General features: G+C 44.9%; 1 protein-coding gene across 2 annotated transcripts in view; it reads right to left on the reverse strand.

The window, feature by feature from the left end:
• Ppp2r2a (protein phosphatase 2 regulatory subunit Balpha) overlaps positions 1–2,304 on the reverse strand; it is a 58,642-nt gene extending 56,338 nt beyond the window's left edge. For both annotated transcript variants that reach the window (XM_021181967.1, XM_029468831.1), the window contains exons 1-2: positions 1,933–2,304; positions 98–172 (exon numbers count right to left, since the gene is read on the reverse strand). In XM_021181967.1, the coding sequence (XP_021037626.1) occupies positions 98–172; positions 1,933–1,939 (82 nt within the window). In that variant the 5' untranslated portion in view covers positions 1,940–2,304. The remainder of the gene's footprint in view (positions 1–97; positions 173–1,932) is intronic.
• Positions 2,305–20,972: the final 18,668 nt, after the last annotated feature.

Consider the following 20,972-nt stretch of genomic DNA (forward strand, 5'->3'; position numbering starts at 1 on the left):
TGTCCCACCTCTCAGAAAGCAAACACAAAACACTGAGTTCCTTCAGCACCCAGGACTTTTAAGTCGATACTCAGTCGTCACTGTTAAAATGTCTTACCTTCTGCTACGTCATCATCTACTGCTCCTTTCACCTGAGAAAAACACCACTGAATATCATTCCCTCCTCCAGCTCCTGGAAGAAGAAAACATAGCAATTAAAACTGAGATCTGTTCTGTTTACGCTTATAAACACAGAGATGGTTCCTGAGGCTGGCATGATAACTCCCTATGTAACTACCACTGAGCCCACAGATTTGGAACCAAATTGGCCTCCAATAGTTGGTAGTGTATTAAAAACAAGTCTGCAGGTACGAAATATTCAAAGACATACAGCCTACCAGTAATTATCATCATACAGATATTTAAAACCTCACTTCCACTTTTCCCTCTCCTTAAAGACAGTCAGAACCTTTCAAGTTAAAACCTACCAGGAAAAAAAAACAAAAACAAAACCAACCAAAACACCAAAGTTAGTTTTCCTTTAAATGTACAAAAGGCCTACAAAAGAGTTATAAGGCTAAACTACCATGAAATATAGAACGAAGAGAAAACTTCGGGAACATTACTGCCTGAGAGGATGATTCATGTGGACTAAACAAACACAACACCCATTTCTTTGCATTCGTTAGGAGCAAATCACTGGTTGCAGACAGAGGAAAAGGGGCGGAAATGCATGCCTGGGAAGAGATGGTCAAAGGAAGCTGCTTCTGCCACATTCACCTACTGCATCCAAAGGACCCAGAAAAAAGCAACTTTACTTGTTGGTCATCTCCTACAATACAGTTCCAATTATCATTTCATTGTTCAGCAAGGTCAAAGGGCAGCCTGTTTATATAGCAAACTGTAAACCAGTCCAGCATAACTTCTTTAAAGGTTCTATTATCTATGCAAATATTGAAAAGAAAGGAAAATTGGTTTAATCTCCGACACTCACTGCTCAGCCCTGAAGAGGAAATGGGGGGGGATGGGGGCACCCCGGGATTTCTGGAAAAGAAACTCAATCTCAATCCAGAATTACTCTATGTTCAAGACTAAAATATACAAAGATAACCGACTCTCAAACGACATTAAACCTCGCTTTTCCTTTACCCATTCCTTGCTAAATTATTCTCAATCAGGCTTTCTCCCCCCCTCGTCCCCCCTCAGCAAGCTTTTATAAAATCCCTCTCCCTTTGGCTATTTATATCGGCGAACTCCACAACTATTTTAACTCCAAGAAACCCTTCTGGGAAAAGGACATCTGCCCAAACGCTACCGTGCAAAATGCAAAGTTTAAATTACCTTTCTCTCCCACCCAGCCCCCACCCCAATCCTTGCAACTTCTATTAAAGGCTTAACATTCGTGAGTGGCAAAAAAAATAAAAGACACGGGAAGGGAGCACAATCGAAACGAAATTCAGGCTTACACCCTCAAAACCTGACCTACCCCATTAATGTTTGTGTGGTGCTGGGGGGGGGGGGGGAAATACCCGTAAGTTGGGGGGGGGGGTATGCCTCCATTGTATTTTAACTTGCAAAGCTGTCTTCCTTCTTATCGGTCCAGAATACATTTCTACAGAAAGGTTCTCAGTAGACCAGGAAGAGGAATGAATATGTAAGGAAGAGCGGAGGAAGCAGGGTGCAGAGGGGACCCATCTGCACGCCTGCACCCGCCCCACCCACGCCGTCTCCCACCCCCAACGCACCCGTGCCGTGTTCCTGTAGTGCCAGGCCCCGGGCCCGGCCTCCAGGCCCCACAGAACCAGCTCAGTGCCAGGCCCGCCCGCCCGCCCCACACTCGGCCAGCGCCCCAGGCCGAGGCCCCGCCACCACGGTCGCTAGGGGGTGACGGAGAGCGCACAGAGGAAGCGGCACGGCACCCTGTCAGCCGCCCAAGGGCCGTTTCTTCTTTACCTGCCATGTCGCGCTGCAAATGGTGACCCTGCCGGGCTCGTCGGGGTCTCCGCGACCGGGGCTCAGCCCCCACACCTGGGGATGGGGGGATCGAGGGCGCGGATGGAGGCGGATGGCACCTGAGGGGGGAGGGGACGGGGACCGGGGCGGAAAGGAAGCGGCCCGGGTGGAGCGGTCGGCAGGATGGTGGCGTTCACTCAGGGGCTTCCCGTCTCGTGCTCCTTCTCCCGCGGTGGAGACGGCAGCGGCGGCAGTAGCGGCGGCAGTAGTGGCGGCGGCAGCGGCGGCTAGGACAGCGACGGCGGCAGCGGCGGCAGGGACAGGCGACTCCACTTTCAAAATGGCGCCCGCTGGCTGGCCGGTGACGTCACTCGAGGGGCGGAGCGTCTTTGGGGCGGGTCGTGCTGTGTTAGACACGCCTCTTTCTTGTCTTGCTTTCGCCCCGCCCGCTAGGATCCTTGAGAAGGTCCCGGTACAGAGCTAGAGCTGCTACTTAGTTTGCTCTGGCTGTGGGCTGGATATGCCAAGCCGCGGTGCCTAAGTGGCCAAGACCTGGCCTGTCTCCACCTCGCACTGTCCCAAGTCATAGAGCCAAGGCCGGGACTTTGGAATGGCCTCATATGTTCACTTACGCTCACCCACATGGTGAGCTGGCCCTCTCTAGAGAATACCCCTTTTTGTTGCTCCAGTGACCCTGTGGGTGAGCCCCGGAGGCACCAAAATAAAGGGAGAGTGATGCATACTTGCCACTGCCTGCCCAAGGTGAGAGTTCACTGAGCCCAGAAGGACACAACTGGGCTGGTTCCATCTGGGTGAATTAGGTTACCTTCCCATGGACTAGAGCCCTTGGCTACTGCAAGCAGTTAAGAATAGCTCTCCACAGAAATTGAATGTTGTGAATGGCGCAAAAAATAGCCAAGGTCTTTTCAGATAAAAGTGGTAAAATCAATGATTAAGAAGATATTTTCTGCCGGGCAAGGATGGCGTACACCTTTAATCCCAGCACTTGAGAGGCAGAGGCAGGCGGATTTCTGAGTTCAAGACCAGCCTGGTCTACAGAGTGAGTTCCAGGGTACCCAGGACTACACAGAGAAACCCTGTCTTGAAAAAACAAAAGAAGAAGAAGGAGGAGGAGGAAGAGGAGGAAGAAGAAGATATGTTCTTCTGGCTGTGGTGACACATTCCTAAAATCTCAACAGCACTTGTAAAGTATTCATGTAAGAGGTTCTAGAGTTCAAGGACAGCTGAGTTTGAGGCTAGCCTGGGCTATCAATAGAAGACTCTGCCTAACATACACACATCAAACACATGCAAAAAAATTAAAATAAATCCATTTAAATGTAGCCTCTTCCAGTCAGACTCTCTGACATTTTCCCCCCTTCCCTATTCACCTTTAACTAGGTCAGATGCCCTTTCTTAATAGTGCTCCTGGGGAGAGAGAGGGGAAGGAGGCAGAGGCAAGCAGATCTCTGGAGGTCAGCCTGGTCTACAGAGCTAGTTCCAGGACAGCCAAGGCCACACAAAGAAACTGTCTTGAAAGACAGGAGGAGAGCTGGGTAGATGGCTTAGTGGTTAGGAGCACTGACTGCTTTCCCAAAGGTCCTGAGTTCAATTCCCAGCAACCACATGGTGGCTCACAACCATCAGTAATGGGATCTGATTCCCTTTTCTGGTGTGTCTGAAGACAGCGACAGTGTACTCATCTACATAAAATAAATAAATATTTTAAAAAACAAAACAGTTTTTTAAAAAAAGAAAGACAGGAGGAAGAGGAAGAGGAGGAGGAAAGAGAACAACAACAAAATGGGTCAGGTCCAAAGGAAACTTCCCAAACTGCAAAAGGCAGTTCAAATATCCAGAAATGAACTCAGCCTGGACTATAGGAGGATTTCTGGAAGTTAGATTAAAAAAAACAGCATTCTTCAGGAACTTGTGAAGCCAGGGGCCCTCTACCAAAAATGTCATTTCCCTCACTTCTGGCAAAAAGGAGATATAGCTACCTATGTTGCCTAACTGTATATCAAAGCACGTGCTGGTATCCCAAGATCCTGTGGCACATTTCAGTCCACTCTAGTGTCCTGCCCATCTTACCTCTCCTCTACTGTAAACTCCCTCCAGCCCTCGGGTGTTCCTCTCCCAAGCTATTCCTCCTTATGACCCTGCTATTCTGGTTGTTTCCTCTATATTTTATCCCCTGCTATTATTCTTCCCTCTCCAGCCATGTTCAGTCTGTGCTCTGGACTCTTCCAGATGCCTCTGGCCACTCTCATATCTACAACAAAACCCTCCCCTTAACCAAACTATGAAGCAGTCATGTTGTCAGTTTATACAAATAGTCTCATAAAGTATAATGCACTTTTCTGTTTTCTTAAACCACATTAAAATGATCTCAGTCTGTGTCTGTTATTAGACAGAATTCTTTGAGGCTAGGAAGTATGTTATTCATCTCCCTATCACCAGCCACATAATTCATGGGGCTAATGGATGAATAAATAAGTCTTCTGGATTGGAAAGAAAAAAAAACCACTTAAATGTTGGCTCCTTAAGGTTTGCTGAATTGTAAATATTTTCTCTCTCTTTTTTTCACTTTTAAGATTTCTTTAACTTGTATGAGTGTTTCACCTGCAGGCATGTATGTATACCAAGTACATGCCTTGTGCCCTCAGAAGTCAGACGAGTGTGTCACACCCCTGGAACTAGAGTGACAGATGGTTGTGAGCTGCCATGTGGATGCTGGGAATTGAACCTCAGTCCTCTGCAAGAGCAACAAGGGCTCTTCACTGTTGACCCAACTCTCCAGCCCTCATTCTTCTTAATGTCAGACAAAAAAGAAAGAAAGAAAGAAAGAAAGAAAGAAAGAAAGAAAGAAAGAAAGAAAGAGAAAGAAAGAAAGAAAGGAAGGAAGAAAGAAAGGAAGAAAAGAAGAAAGGAAGAAAGAAAGAAAGAAAGGAAGGAAAGAAAGAAAGAAAGAAAGAAAGAAAGAAAGAAAGAAAGAAAGAAAGAAAGAAAGAAAGGAAGAAAGAAAGGAAGAAAGAAAGAGGCATTTTAGAAGTCATCTTGGTGATCTCACCTACATTTATTAAACAACCAACCCCGTTTGGTAAATAGGTAAATTGCCTGTGCATGTGTTTGCTGTAGTTACTTCCCACGGTGTCTTCGAACCTGTTTACATACTACTCAGGAGATGGGGTATCCCAATAGGATAATGTTCTCTTCTTGTACATGATCTTGAAACTTTTGTTTGAATTGGTTTTGAGTTTTGTTTTGTTTTGTTTTGTTTTGTTTTGTTTTGTTTTGAGACAGGGTCTTGCTCTGTAGCCCTGACCTAGAGTTGTGTAGATAAGGCTGTCCTTGAACTCACAGTGATCTGCCTGCCGATGCCTCCAAAATTTTAGGAGTTCGGGCAAGTCACCACATTTAGCTACAAGCCTTTTATCACGTGAGAAGACTCCTAAATGTAACTCTTGATCACATGACCACACACGGTGACCAAGCCTTGCAGAATTGAGCTCATCTTGGGTAAATGAAGAGGGAAATTGCCTCTTGGTTTTTCTGGTGACTCTTTAGAAGACTCGGGCCTTTTCTGCTTCAAATCTGAGTCAAGAGAAACAAAGAATTAAAGAATCAGGAGCATATTCGAGCTGAACAGGTCTCACCCTGGGTTACTACAAGGTGGCTTTTAAATTTTATTACATGATGTCTTAGGGGTCCTATTGCTAACTGGAATTCACTCATGATCTTCTGGGCACTTGGGGACTTGGGTCACTTCTCTAGCTCTGTCCTCTGCAGCACACACAGTTTATCTTTGAGGCTCCTGCTGGCTCTACTCCACTGCTGCTGCTGTTCTTGGTGATCATTGCATGCTACTGGCATCTCCAAGATGCTGGGGTCTTCTGCTGCCACTGGGATGCGCATCCACCAATAACCTTTCCTAGGCTCTCTTCGGGGACGCCAGTCCTGCCACACAGTGCCAAGCCTCAGCTGCTCTCCATGACCCCTCAAGCCTTTATAACCAGTACTACGTAGGTGACTCTTAGACTACCAAGTTCTGCTGCCAACACAAGGTACAACCTTGGCCTTGTGTGCTGATTCTCAGGAAACCCTTTCCAGAAGGTTGCATCTCATCAATGTTGCTCCTTTCTTCATCCCTGCTAATTTCTCAGCTACAGCTGACAAGTACTGAGTATCCACACAAAACAAAGGTTTCACTTTAGTAGTTCTGCTGTCTTGCTAATCACAGCTGATTCTTCAACCTCAGCTAACCAGAACCACAGATTCTTTGCACAAAAGGCTCAGCAGAGTCTTGGCTTCCTTCTGAAACATCCCAAGCCAGGCCTCCATCATCTGCACTGCTCTTAACATTCTTATTTTCCAAGCTCCTACAGAACAGCTTCCTGTGTTCACAACATTCAATGGATTTTTTCTTTTCTTTCTTTCTTTCTTTCTTTCTTTTTTTTTTTTTTTTTTTTTGGTTTTTCAAGACAGGGTTTCTCTGTATAGCCCTGGCTGTCCTGGAACACACTTTGTAGACCAGGCTGGCCTTGAACCCAGAAATCTGCCTGCTTCTGCTTCCCAAGTGCTGGGATTAAAGGCATGCGCCACCACCGCCTGGCTCAATGGATTTTCTAGCCCAAAGTTCTAAAGTCCTTTCACAATCTTCCCCAAAACATGGTCAAGACTGTTACAGCAATACCCCACTATGCTGGTACTAATTTGTCTCACTTAGGGTTTCTACTGCTGTGATGAAACACCATAACCAAAAAAGCAAATTGGGGAGGAGAAGGGTTAGTCAGCTTACAGGTCCACATTACAGTTCACCACTAAAGAAAGTCAGGACAGGCACTCATGCAGAGCAGGAACCTGGAGGCAGGAGCTGATGCAGAGGCCATGGGGGAGTGCTACTTACTAGCTTGCTCTCTTAGGCTTGCTCAGCCTGCTTTCTTCTAGAACCCAGGACCACCAATTCAGGGATGGCACCACCCACAGTGGGTTGGGCCCTCCTCCATCAACTATTAATTTAGAAAATGTCTTGCAGGTCTGCCTCCTTTTCATGGAGGCATTTTTCCAATTGAGACTCCCTCCTCTCCGATGACTCCAGCTTGTGTCAAGTTCACAAGTTCACATAAAACTATCCAGCACACATGACCAGAGAAGAATTACTCAAGAATTAATTCTTTACCTGATGAACCAGATTTGGAGTTGGGAGGAATACAAAGCATTCTCCATTAAAAAAAGAAAAATGGAGAAGTGGTATCCTTTCACACCCTCTGTTCTCCAGGTGGTTACATAAAGAGTATCCAAGTAGGACCTTAAGTGTAAGGACAAAAGCAGGTATCGCACACACCAGAATTGAAACAGGCATGATACAACTGTAATCACAGCAACCAGGACAATCTTCAGTTCCAGACCAGCCTAAGCGACATGTGACAACCTCCATCTCAAACATGAAAGCAATAGAAAATAAAGAAATTAATCTGTTTTAAAGCCAAGCATTGCAGGGTATACTTGTAATCCTAGCAAGCATAGGAGGTGGAGTCAAGAGGATCACAAGTTCAGAGTCATCTTTGACTATATATAATGAGTTAGAAGCCAGCCTGGGCTCTATGAGATCTAATAGAACAATGAATTTAAAGAGAGGGTGGTGGCGGCAGGGGCGGGAGTTGGGGTTGGGGGGGGGGATAAAAGAAGAACAGGAAAGTGGGAGAAAGGGATAAAAAAAAAAAAAAGAAAATGGGAAGGGAAGAAATTAACAGGGGGAGGGCCATGGCTCAGTGGATAAAGTGCTTGCCAAGCAAGCATGAGAGCCTGTGCCCACATCCCCAGCATCTTACCTTTACAAAAGCCAGTGTGGCAACAGCTTGCATGTATGCAACACTGTAACACAGGGGGATTAGAAACCTGCTAATGGGTGCTGGCCAGCCAGTCTGGTTGTACTAGTGAGGACAGGTTCAGTGAGATAACTTGCCCCAAAACTAAACTAATGGACAACTGAGAACAGTACTAACCTGTGGTCAGTGTCTCACTCTCTCTCCCTCCCTTCTTCCCTCCCTCCCTCCTTCCCTCTCTCCCTCCCAAGTGATCACTATTCTTTCAAGGCCTGAAACAGTTGCAAGACCTTTACAGGAAACACCATAAGGAGTTGTCAACTTTTCACATCTTCGCTACAAACTTGCCCTGCCAGGTGGTCTCTCAAAGCTAGGAGTAGTCTGCACCGTAACAGTAATTCTTACTAAGGTGATCAGAACATAGAATTAATCCACCAGTATCCTACACAGAAAAGTGTTTAACAAAAAATGACAGTAACTCTACCCGGTAGATTATTATGTTGTCAAACACTTGTTAAAAACCAAACCAAACCAAACCAAACAGGTCGAAAGAAAAAAGGAAAAAAAAAAAAAAAGGAAGTTGCTGAGCCTCAGAAACAGGATACAGAAGTTGTATACAATATGACTCCCCAGTAGGTACAACCAACTCAAAATCTGTAGATTCCTTACAGGAAAACAGTTACCATAGCATTCATAACAATGTCTCCAGACACAGACACATTTGGGTGGTCATTTCCTCCTTAGCAGTTGGGTTTCTCTAAATAGTATGTATTTAACATCTATCAATGAGAAAGAAAAAAAATATTTTTTAAAGCTAACCCTAGGCCAGTAAGTTAGCTCAGGAGGTAAAGAAAGGTCTTTACCACCCAGCCTGGTGAGCTGACTTCTATCCCTCAGACACACAAACTGGGAAGAAAGTAACTCCTGGGAGTTAACCATTGACCTCCAATGAGGTATCATACCATGAGCACATGTGTACACACATGCATGCACAGGTGAACACTCACACACACATGTGCATAATGCATACTCACTCACACACTCACACATACATACACACACAGATGTACACACTCACACACACATACACACAGATGTACACACTCACACACATACACACATATACACACACAGATGTACACACTCACATACACAAGTATACACACTCACACATGCACACTGGAATACACACACACGAGAGTGCACAGCACAGATGCACAAAGACTTTAATAAGCATTTAAAAAAAAATTAAAGCAGTATGTTGGTGACATACACCTTAAATCCCAGAACTTAGGAGGCACAGGCAGGTGAATCACTGAGTTTGAGGCTAGCTACACAGAGAAACCCTGACTCAAAACACAAAAATAACTAAATACAAATAAATAAACAAACAAACAAACAAACAAATAAGTGATTCATTCTCCCCAGGCATGGTGGCATGTGTCTGTAATATCGACATTGGGTGCAGGGAGTAGAGACAGGAAGATAAAGAGTGCTGTGTGTCTGTGTGTCTGTGTGTCTGTGGTATGTGCACCCACACTGAGTTGCTCAAGTGTGGGGGCACTTGAGTATGAAGATCAGAGGTGATTTTTCAGGAGATAGTTCTCTGCTACCATTGGAATTGGAATCAAACTCAGGGCTTGGTACCAAGAACCTTTACCTGCTAAGCCACTTCACTGTTCTTCCTAAAGAAAGTTTTAAATTATTGTAATTATTGTGTGTGTATAAGTGTATTGCCTGCCCATGTGTATGTGCATCACCTGCATGCCTGGTGCCTGCCAAGGTCAGAAGAGAGTTTTGGATTCACCAGGACTGGAGTTATGGGTGGCTGTGAGCCTCCACAGGGGTGCTGGGAATCAAACATGGGTCCTCTGCAAGAGCAACAAGTGCTGTTAACTAGTAGACCAACTCACCAGGCTCCAAAATCCATCATCTGTCTGTCTGTCTGTCTGTCTGTCTGTCTGTTTGTCTTCCTGCCTTCTCTTCTCTTCTTCTCCTTCTCCTCTCCTCTTCTTTCTCTCTCTCCCAAGCTAAAATAAATCAATTTTTAAAATGGTAGGATTATCTATAAAGTCTTTAAAAAGCCTATTCCTGTAGTCCTAATATTTATGCTGACCTTCCAATTATGATGTCTACTTTCTACATAGTGAGTTCAAAAGTCCTCCTTTAGAGTATTTACTAAAATATACCTACATATCGGTTGGGAGCCTTTTTCTTATTGTGAGGACAAAACAGAGTGTGGGACATGTGTACACAGGAAAGACTCACTAATTAGCATGAAGACAGCTGTGCTTACTAGCAAAGGTCTTCTCTGTGCTTTGCTAAGGAACAATTTGAACACGCTGGAGACCACTACTTATTATTTCCATCTAGACGGCTAGACAGTCCATGCTGCTCCATCTCTCCCAGAAGGCAGTTCAGCTCCAGTGCTTTGTAATGTATCATGGGAATTTACTTAACTATTGTTTGTGTGTTTGACCTCTTTTTGGACATTCACTGTATAAGGCCTGTTTTCACTCAAATCTAGCTTGGGGCATTCTGTAGCTTCTATACATGCAAACAGCTCTTCCTAAGGCCCATGGCTGGATATTCTGCCTTATCCTTCACAGTCCCATTAAGGTTGACTGACAAGCATTGACAAAGCAATACTTCTGGGAGACCAAAGATCTTATCTCCTTCCACTGACAGTCCTGGGGCATTTAGTCTAAATACTGGAGCCTCTGATTTGTTCTTGGCCGACTTTTCCCCAAGTGTTTTACAGTAGCATGTGTGTCTTAAGGACTCAAAGCCCCAGGAATCTGGCTGGAGAAGTGGCTCAGTTGGTAGAGTGCTTGCTGAGCATGCACAAAGCCCTGGGTTCTATCCTCAGCACCATATGAAAACCACAAGAAAACCAGGCATAGTTGTCCATGCCTTTAATCCCAGCTCTTAGGGTCAAGTGGTTCTTTGAGTTTGAGGCCAGCCCTGTCTAAGAGAAAGTGCTAGGACAAACAGGGATACACAGAAAAACAAAACAAACAAAACCCAAAAAACTTGTGTAATGGTGCATATCAGAATCTTAGGCAAGACTTGGGAGGTAGAGGCAGGAGAATCAGGAGTTCAAAGTCAGCCATTGCTACATAGCAAGTATGAGACCAACCTGGGCTACATGAGGCTCTTTTGCAAAGAAGTAAAACAAAACAAGTTGCTGAAAACTGGCTCAGTATTTAAGAGCACTTACTGATTTTGCAGAGGACCCAAGTTTCGTTCCCAGCATCCATACTGGGCAGCTCACAACCACCCATCACTAAAGTTCTAAGAACCCAAGAACATCTGGCCTCTGAGGGTACCTATACATATGTGGTATACACAGACGTATGCAGGTACATATAAATACACACAAATAAAAACAAAGCTTTCCAAATGTTTAAAAACAAATAACCTTCAAATACTGATGACTATATCCTGGGCTACCATATCCTTGGGACTTTTAGTCCCTTTAGAGGGATAAACAGTTTATTTTTCACTTATCCAAACAGAAAACAGCCACTAGTATTGGCTCACACTTTTGTGGGGGATAGAAGGGACACACGGGGACACTTCGTGCTCTGTATTATAAAGACACAATTGTACTCCACATTATATGGCGGAATCTGCATATATATGTTAATACTAACTTACCATGCACATGCTATTAGTGGGTTGTTCTGTTAACTCCTTCTCAATCCATGAAGCCCAGAGTATGGCAAGGCTGATCCTGTCATGTCCATAGGAAATTCCACTTCTACAGATTCCAAATGGCAGAAGGGACAAATAGCTATCTGTGGTGCCTATTAGCATACTAAACAAAGTGCCTGCTGGACCGCAGGCTCCCTTGGTATCTCAAGTACCAGTTACATACCTCAGAGCCCTTGCTCTGCTCACCTCTTCCCCTCTCCAAAAACTGCCTCCAGCCCACCCACACCCCCTTTATACCACTACTATCTTGGATATGCTACCCCCCCCCAATGCCCTGCTCCTGCTTCTCTCTCTCGGCCAGATACAGTCTCCTGGCCAAGCTCAGTCTACTGCTTTCTCTCTTTGCTAAAATCCCTCCCCTTAATCATATCATAGAGTGGTGGTGTAGTCAGTTTACACACATCCCAGCAGAAACAGAGTTGACCCAGCATTTTAAGAAGCACCCAAAATGGAGATGAGAGCAGAATTCTAGAATTCAAGGGATGAGAACCAGGGAGACAAAGACATCACTGGTCTCAGAAACACCGCTGACCAGCACCTAATCAGAGGAGCAAGACTGAGTTCCACAATGTTTGACTCTCTTTGTCCCCACCCCACCCCCACGCCCTATAAAGTTTGCTGCCTGGAGATGAGATGAAAGATACTTTTGGGGACTTTGTAGGATACTAATTGGCTGCCTTCTGAGATCACTGGCTTTCTGAGTACCACACAGCTTTAAAGTCTCAGATCTCTCTCTCTGCTCCTTGGCCTTTGTGGTGACAGGTACCCAGAGCTCCTGGACTCTGGTTACAACTTCACAAAGCCATGTCTCAACAGTAGGGCTTCTGAAGGCAAGCCCAGGTCTGATACTGAGCCCTGAGCACTGGCTCGGGGTGCATGGGGTGGGGAGCAGTCTTGCTCTACTTCCTAAGATTCCGAAGGAGGTAAAGCTTGCTTACTTTGGTTATTGTTGTTTGTTTGTTTATTGCCACAATTCGGGATTCAAGGTTCATCAAATCATTCTGGATGGCATCGGAAAAACCAAGTAGCATAGTCTGCATTTGGTCAGCTCCTTAATTTTGTCAGGAAGGTTGTTTTAAAGATCTTCCCAAAGTAAAGAGGCACACTAGAGTTTGAAGGGATTGCGGCATTCCTTTCTTAGTGGAGATAGCTTGCTGGAGGTCAGTCAGCTGGTCAAGGGCAGGTTTACGGCTCTCGGTCCACTCAGTGAAAGCTCCCTTCCTTATTCCACCAAGGTGTGTGCCTCCCATATCACTGTATTCCGTTCCGATCCAGAGCACTTAGAGGAGACACAAGCTCAGTGGTTTGGGTGTTTACTGCCAAGGTTGGCAGCTTGAGTTCTATTCCCCCTAGAAATCACACAGTGCAGAGAAAAACCGGCACCCTCAAGTTGTCCACTCACCCCTCCCCATATATGTGCATCTTTACTTATGTGCACATACATATAAACATATATCAACAAAAATACAAAATTATGGGGCAATTTAGCAGGACCCTGTCTTAAAGCAGAAAAAAATAAGACTGCTGCAACAGAGTGTTTGCCTAGTCTCCATGAAGCCCTGGCTCCCATGTCCATCACTTTATAAACTCCCCGTGCTGGCATACACCCATAGTCCCAGGACTCTGGAGGAGCGGCAGGAGGGTAAGAAATTCAAGGTCATCCTCAATTTTAACTACATAAGGAATTTGAGGTTAACTTGGGTTCCTGGAAACCCCATCTCAAGCACAAACAATAAACAGCTATGTGTGTTAATAAAAGAGAGGCGCATAGAGATCTGTGTAGCACACTTGCCTAGCAATGGGCAACACCCTACATCCAATCTCTAAGACTGCCAGGAAGAAAACAATCAATCGAAAACTGTCAAGATAAAAAAAATAAATAAATAAAAACTAAAAAAAACCCTTGGATGCCAGTGGTGGTGGCTCATGTCTTTAATCTCAGCACTAGGTGGGGTGGGGTGGGGTGGTAAACACAGGCCAGTCTCTGGTTTGAGATCAGAGTGGTCTACAGGTCAAGTTCCAGGACAGCCAAGGCTACACAGATATACAGAGAAACCCTGTCTCGACTTCCCCCGACTCACTCCCCAAAAAAGTCCTTATGGATAAAACATGTAAACCCATTTATACGCCATAAATATGTCCCGGTATGGCTTTACCTCACTTCTTGTCATTAGGAGAAACTCTTCAATGCACAGGGGAAAAGGTGATAAATGTATCTACAAACATTTTTTAAAAATGACTTTAGAGAAAATTGAAAGTTTAATGAATCAAATACAGCTTACATTTAATAGACCAGCAAAAAAAGTAAACACAAACACAAAAGCAAACAAAAAACTATGCTGTGATAGGTTCTGTTGGTAGCACTGCAATAAAAAAAAATGAACTTAATAACTTCTAATTTGGAAGGCAATAAACTGTAACAAAAGTGAAACTTCAAGTTGCTTTCAGCGAAAGAAGGAGACAAGGCCTCCCCGGCAGGCAGACGCTATTTGAAGCACCTCCCCCGCCACTACCCTCCTCCACTATGTCAAAGTTCGAAGCCCCTGCAAAGTGACTTCTTCAGAAAGTCATGTGAGGGTGCTATGAAGTCCCACTTACAGTCCCTGGCAGAACTCTTTCCAAACCTAAGATTTCCCTCAGGCGCCAGCACCCACCCACCTATGAAACCTTCTTTGTCTCTGCAGAGTTCTGGGTCTCAAGCAAGACATCTAGGGGAAACTGTATTTTGTCCCTGGGAGACTCATAAAAGTCAAGACAACAATGACTGAGAGAGGAATGTATCTAAGGTTCTGAGTCTCGTAAGAATAAAAGGAAATAAGTCAAGAGCCTATAGTAATAGCCAAACAACGGTGAGGTACTCATTCACTCATTCATTCATTCATTCATTCATTCATTCATTGTTTCTTTTGACACCGTGTCTTTCTATGCAGCCCTGGCTATCCTACAACTCAGGGTAGCCCAGGCTGACCTTGAACTCACAGAGTGCAAGTGCCTACAGAAGCCAGCGTCATCCTAGTTATGTTTTTATTGCTGTGATGAAACACCACGACCAAAAGCGACTTGAGGAGGAGTTTACTTGGCTTATGCTTCCACACCATAGTCCATCACTGAATGAAGTCAGGACAGGAACTCAAACAGGGTGGGAACCTGGAGGCAGGGGCTGATGCAGAGGCCATGGAGGGGTGCTGCTTATTGGTTCGCTCCCCATGGCTTGTGCTCAGCCTGCTTTCTTATAGAGACCAGGACTATTAGCCCAGAGGTACCCTTAACCACAATAGGCTGGGCCTCCCATATCAATCACTAATTTAAAAAATGCATCAGGCTTGCCTACAGCCTGATCTTATGGAGGCATTTTCTTAATTGGGGTTTTGCGCTTTCAGATTATTCTAGCCAGAGTCAAGTTGACATAAAATTACTCAGCAAAAGAGGCCTCAGTTTCCTTGGAGTTAGAGCTATAGGTAGCTGTGAGCTGAGAGAGGTTGGGTGCTAAGAACCAAACTCAGGTCCTCTGTCAGAGTCTATAGCTGCTGAACTATCCATCTCTCCAGCCTGACGTCACTGTCACCTTATGAGGGAGATCGTTATGGTTTAATTGTAGAATGCGTACCCCCGCCCAGGCTCATGTGTTTGAATACTTGGTCCTCTGCTGATGGGATCGTTTTTGGAAGACTCTGGAAACGTTTGGATATGGAACTGTGACGGTTAAGCTTTATTGGAAACTTAATGGAGTTTAGAATCACTACGGAAACAAGTCTCAAGACATGTCTATAAAGATTTATGAAGGTAGGATGACCCACTCTACGTGTGGGTTTTCTCACTCTATGGACTGGGGTCCCCAACTGAATAAAAAAGAAAGGCTGATCTGGGCACCAGCATCCGTCCCTCTCACCCTTTTCACCACCACCCAGGCAATGTGATCAGGCACACCAAGCCCCTGAGCTCATGATTTTTTTTTTTTTTTTTTTTGCTCTGATGAATTGTAGTGAGGAAAAACAAACTCCTTCTTCCTTTTACAAAAAGTATTTATTTTACACGTGTGTGCACGTGCACACACTCACACACCGTGGACATTCAGGAGTCTGTGGAGGACAGAAGAAGCCTCAGATAGCCTAGAACTGAACTTACAGGTAGCTGTGAGCCACCATGTGGGTGCTGGGAACCACACCCAGGCCCTTTACAAAAGCAGTATGTGCTCTTAACCACTGAGCCATATGTCCAGCACCAGACCCTTCCTTCCTTAACTGCTTTGTCAAGGGTTTGTGCTCCAGCAGTGAAACAAATAACTAATGCAGAGACCTAGCTGGCGGGTACAGGGTCATAGAGAAGGAGTTAGAGGTTGGTAGTAACCCTGCCTGGTTTCTGCTTTCTGGGTTCTCTGTTTCTGGTCTTCTGAGATAGTAGTAAGTTCACCCCATACTCTCACATGAACCCCTACAAATGTTCCTCACGGACTATGCCCTTTCAAACCATGAGGCAAAGGCAAACCCTTCCTCCCTTAGGTTGTTTCTTGTCAGGTAATGGTCTCAGCAATGAGAGAAAAACGTTAAACACAGAGGGGCTCCGAAGCACTCACTCAGGGAGCTTGAAATGCTAAGGTTGGCTTGGGGTGGCTTGTTGCCACCCTCTAGCCATTCAGATTTCCTTGATCAGGGTGTGGTTTGGGCCTCGGGGAGTTTTAAAAATCCTCCGTTTGATTCTAGTATATGGGCCAAGCCAGAGAAGCACTGCAAGAGGAGAAGTTAAAAATAATAAGGAGAAATAATTGGATCCCAAGGTTCATCAAACGGAGACGTGGCCCTGGAACTTAGCATTTGAAACTGTCACCATGGAGACAAGCCTCAAAGAATTTTGGAAAGAAGCTCTGTTCCAAAACTTCCTTTTTCTAATTTTTCTCATGTCTACAGAAGGGAAATCTTAAAATGAGGTCAGTGAAATATGTTATATACAAAGTGTGTGTGTGTGTGTGTGTGTGTGTGTGTGTGTGTGTGTGTGTGTGTCTGTGGTCTGTTCCAAGCAAACTGGTATGCATCTAAGTTGGGGGGGGATCCATGTTTATAACCCAAAGTTTTGGGAATCCCCAACTTATTGGTAAGAAGGGTATGATATGAGATGTCTTATTTGACAAGTCAGTATCCTTACAGTACTGGCTTTGTAGGTCCCTGGAAATCAGGTCTCACAGCTAAAAGTACGCTTGTCTTTTGAATCACAAATGTACCCTATAGGCTTCTGTTTTAAATGCTTGGTCTCCAGTTCATTGTGCTGTTTGGGGTTGCTTTTGTTTTATTTTGTTGAGGAGACAACCTGTTACTATGTAGCCCTGGCTGGCTTGGAACTCAGAGAGAGAGTCTCCTGCAGGGATTAAAGGCCTATGCTAACTCACCCAGTTGTGGTGCTCTTGGAAACTTTTGGAAACTTTGGGAGCTTGGGCCTGGCTGGAGGGAGTAGGCCACTTCCTCTAGTTCCACATCAACTTCTGTTGTGCTGTGAGTGCCGCCATGCCTACCTACCATGATGGACTGAAATCCAGGTGAAACTGTGAGGCAAAGTAAGCCTTTCCTCCCATAGGTTGTTTCTGTCAGAGATTTTGGTCACAGAGTGGAAAAGTGAATCACAGCAAGTGTCACTTGCAACCAACTGTTGTGGTTTGATGAGAAGTAAGGGCCTTCCATCCGCAGATGAGACATCTGTCAGCATTGCCCATATCTGTTCTAAGACTCCACGAGTCAGTGTTTTCAAAGGGAACAGTGATGACATTAACTCTAACAGCAGTCTACATGCCTTGTACTCACTGATGGTGTTAGATACTGAGCTGAACCCTGGACAGGTACAATTGAGTGTGACTTAGTGATGGGAAACTGTCTGGGAAGGGCAGTGTTAGGTGTTTCTGTGCACAAATCAATACAATCGAGTGCACTTATGCAAGCCTTGAGGGTATTGAACAAGCAGCTGACTGGGTGTAATCAGAGACTGTATCTCCAGATATGGTGGTGCGGGCCTGCAATCACAGTCACCTGGGATGCTGATAAAGAGGATCATAAATTCAAAGGCTGCCTAGGCTATGGAGTGGGTTCAAGGCTGACCTCAGCAACTGATGATATAGCGCAGTGGGAAAGATTAGTGTGTGTGAAGTCCTAGTTTCCATCCTCTGTCTCTCTCTGTCTCTGTCTCTATCTCTGTCTCTGTCTCTGTCTCTCTCTGTCTCTGTCTCTCTCTGTCTCTGTCTCTCTCTGTCTCTGTCTCTCTCTCTCTCTCTCTCTCTCTCACACACACACACACACACACACACACACACAGTGAGGTACTGAACCCGGCTGCTGGTAGAATATGGCATACTATTTTGTCATTTAATTTTTTCAATAATTCATTTTAAATGATTTATTTATTTTACTTTATGTGTACGACTGTTTTGCCTACACATATGTATTGCACACTGTGTATGTGGCTTTTTGATCCCTGAAACTAGAGTTGCAGAAGGCAGTGAGCCACTATGAGGGAGTTAGAAATAACCCAGGTCCTCTGCTAGAACAACAAGGGCTCTTAACCTCTGAGCCATCTCTGCAGTCCCCGTCTACTATTTTTTTTAAATGAAACAGAGACAAAAAGATAACAAATGCATAGAACAGTTACACAGTCCTTTATAAACATTATCAAATATTACATACTATGCATAATTGTATTGTTGTGCTTTATGAAGTTTAATTTTATTTATTAGTATGTATATGATGTGTGTTTGTGAATGTAGGCAGATATATGTCACAACACATGTATGGAGGGATCAGACTCAGGTCACCAGGATTGTACAGCAAGCCTTTTTTTCCCTCTGAGCCATGTTTCTGGCCCTGAGCTGGACTTTTATACAACTGGGCACAAGGAAGTAGTCTTGCACCAACGTCACTGCAAACCAGAGAGGAATGTATTGTGTTCATTTGTTTGGGACAGGGTCTCACTCACCCTGTAGTGCAGGCTGGCATAGAACTCACTATATAGCCCAGTCTGTTCTCGTACTCTGAATAAGGAGCTGTTTGTGGACATTGCTGAAGCCCCACTGTCATTAGGTGGTAGAAATGTATCATCTGTTATAATCACCCTGTGATCCAGATCTGCGTTAGCTCATTCGTGCCTCTCAATAACCCAGGGCAGATGCACCGGCACCCGACGATACAAGCAAGTGCTGTTACCTAATGAGCATTAGAGTTAGGATCGAAACCTGGGCATTCCGATGCAAGAGTTCATCTTTAATTGAGCATCCAGAGGCCCAGCTGGCCAAGGGTGGTGACTGTCTCAAAGACAATGTCACTGAGTATGGGTTTTACATCTTCATTCCAGTACCAGCAGGATGGAAATTGAGGACAACAGAAACGGCTGGATGTGTGAGAGCGGCGGTCACACGGTCACACGGTGGAGGAAGCTGGGATCAGGTGCAAGGCCACCTGCCTTCACCCTTTCCCTCACAGAGGTTTCGGCTCACTAAAAGCTGCTGCTGACAACACACATTCTCGCTTAAAACACCCAGAACATTTTTCTTTATCTTTTGAGAATGTTATACAAGTATACAATGTATTTTAGTTATATTCACTCCTACATCCCAACAGCAACAATAGCAACAACTCCATATCCTCATGTCCCTAGACATGTTTTTAAATTATATTTTGTTTATTTATCTATTTAGTTATTTATTCATTGTGGGGAGTGTAGTTGCACACATGTCACTTAGAGTATGTGGAGGTCAGAGGACAACAATTTGTTTTCTTCCATCCTGTCTCTCCTGGCATTGAACTCAGGCAGGTTATGAGGCTTGGCAGCAGGTACCTTTACCACTGAGCCATCTTCTTATCCTTCTGGGCATGTTTTTGAAGAAAAGCTATACTGAGACAGGAGTTTGCTCCTTGGAGGAAGTAAGGGCAAGACCCATAGTGCATCATAAACTAGTCACACACACATGGCACGTGACCACCCCCTCACTGAATGAGTAACCTAACATCACCTATATTGTTGGGCACAGAGAACATTCATTATTGGAACATGGATTTCTCACCAGTTCTCCCAGATGCTTCAAAAATGATCAACTTCACAGGGGTGAGAGGTTTCGGGAGTGTACATCATTAATCCCAGCACTCATGGGATGCAGAGGCAGGCAGATCTCTGAGTTCAAGGCCACCGTGGTCTATGGAGTGATTTCCAGGTCAGCCAGGGCTACACAAACAAAACAAACCCTGGGCAGAGCAACAGCGTGGTAAGGCACAAATCTGCTGCTCACTCTTTGAGTATCAGAGGATGGTTTTGTGCATTATATGTTTGGATGCTGATTTCTGTGCTCAGATATCTGGTTGTAGTCCGGACGATGGCATGATGAAGCATCTCCGGTCTCAATGTTGTGTAAAAATTGTTTTCCATCACCTCTGATTGGTTAACAAAAGAGCTGATCTGCCAATTGTCTGGGCAGAAGAGATATGGTATAGCTTCCATTCCTAGTTAGGGGATCCCAGAGAAGAAGGGGGAGTGTAGAGAAGGACCACAGGGAGAGAGCAACCAGGAAGATTTGCCATGAGGTCCTGATGAGACAGTTATCATGAGGACACACATGGACCACAGCAAACCAGGGCAAGACTCAAATGGCAAGTAACAAAACATTTGGCTGGTTAGTAGCAGTCTACTAGTCGGATTAGAATAGCTCAGAATCTGCCCAGCTATTAGTGCTTGCAGCTTATTAATAAAAATACCAGGTCTCCGTGTCTTTATTCAGGAACTAAAATGGGCAAGAGTAGGTGTAGAAACACTGCAATTATTTGGGAGCAACAAGGGCATAGAAAACCCCTCAGGGAATTCTATTTACATCTGAATGTCTTCATGCTTCGAAGTGACAGTGTAGCCACTGGCTTGGGGTAGCTCTGGTGGCCATCAGTCATCCTGCATCCCAGCTCCTGGCTTAAGTTCTGGTAAATATCTCGCCCTTTCAGAGAAATAGATTCTCTATTATTCACAATAACTGATACTGCCATCATGTTACTCAAGTTTCTAAAATCAGAGAGAGGAGTCAGAGGTGGCTTTGCGTTTCAGCACTTGGTGATTAAATCCAGAACCTTCTCCGGCTGAAGGGCACTATTCGCTTTGACAGTGACTCCCTGGAGTGTTCTCTAGGACCCCGTGGGAGCAGGGTGGAAGGATTCACCCTTCACATTTTGTCTGGCTGAATTAGCACCAGAAGTCACATGGTAACCTGAACAGGGGATGGAAAGACAGCCATGTAGCACCCCACTGACGCATTCGGCTTAGACACTTTCTGACCATGTGTCTTAGTTAGGATTTTACTGCTGTGAACAGACACCATGACCAAGGTAAGTTTTATNAAAAACATTTAATTGGGGCTGGCTTACAGGTTCAGAGGTTCAGTCCATTATCATCAAGGTGGGAGCATGGCAGTATCCAGGCAGGCATGGCGCAGGAGGAGCCTAGAGTTCTATGTCTTCATCCAAAGGCTGCTAGTGGAAGACTGACTCC

The sequence above is a fragment of the Mus caroli genome, chromosome 14, assembly GCF_900094665.2.
Source record: "Mus caroli chromosome 14, CAROLI_EIJ_v1.1, whole genome shotgun sequence".
Taxonomy (NCBI): Eukaryota; Metazoa; Chordata; class Mammalia; order Rodentia; family Muridae; genus Mus; species Mus caroli.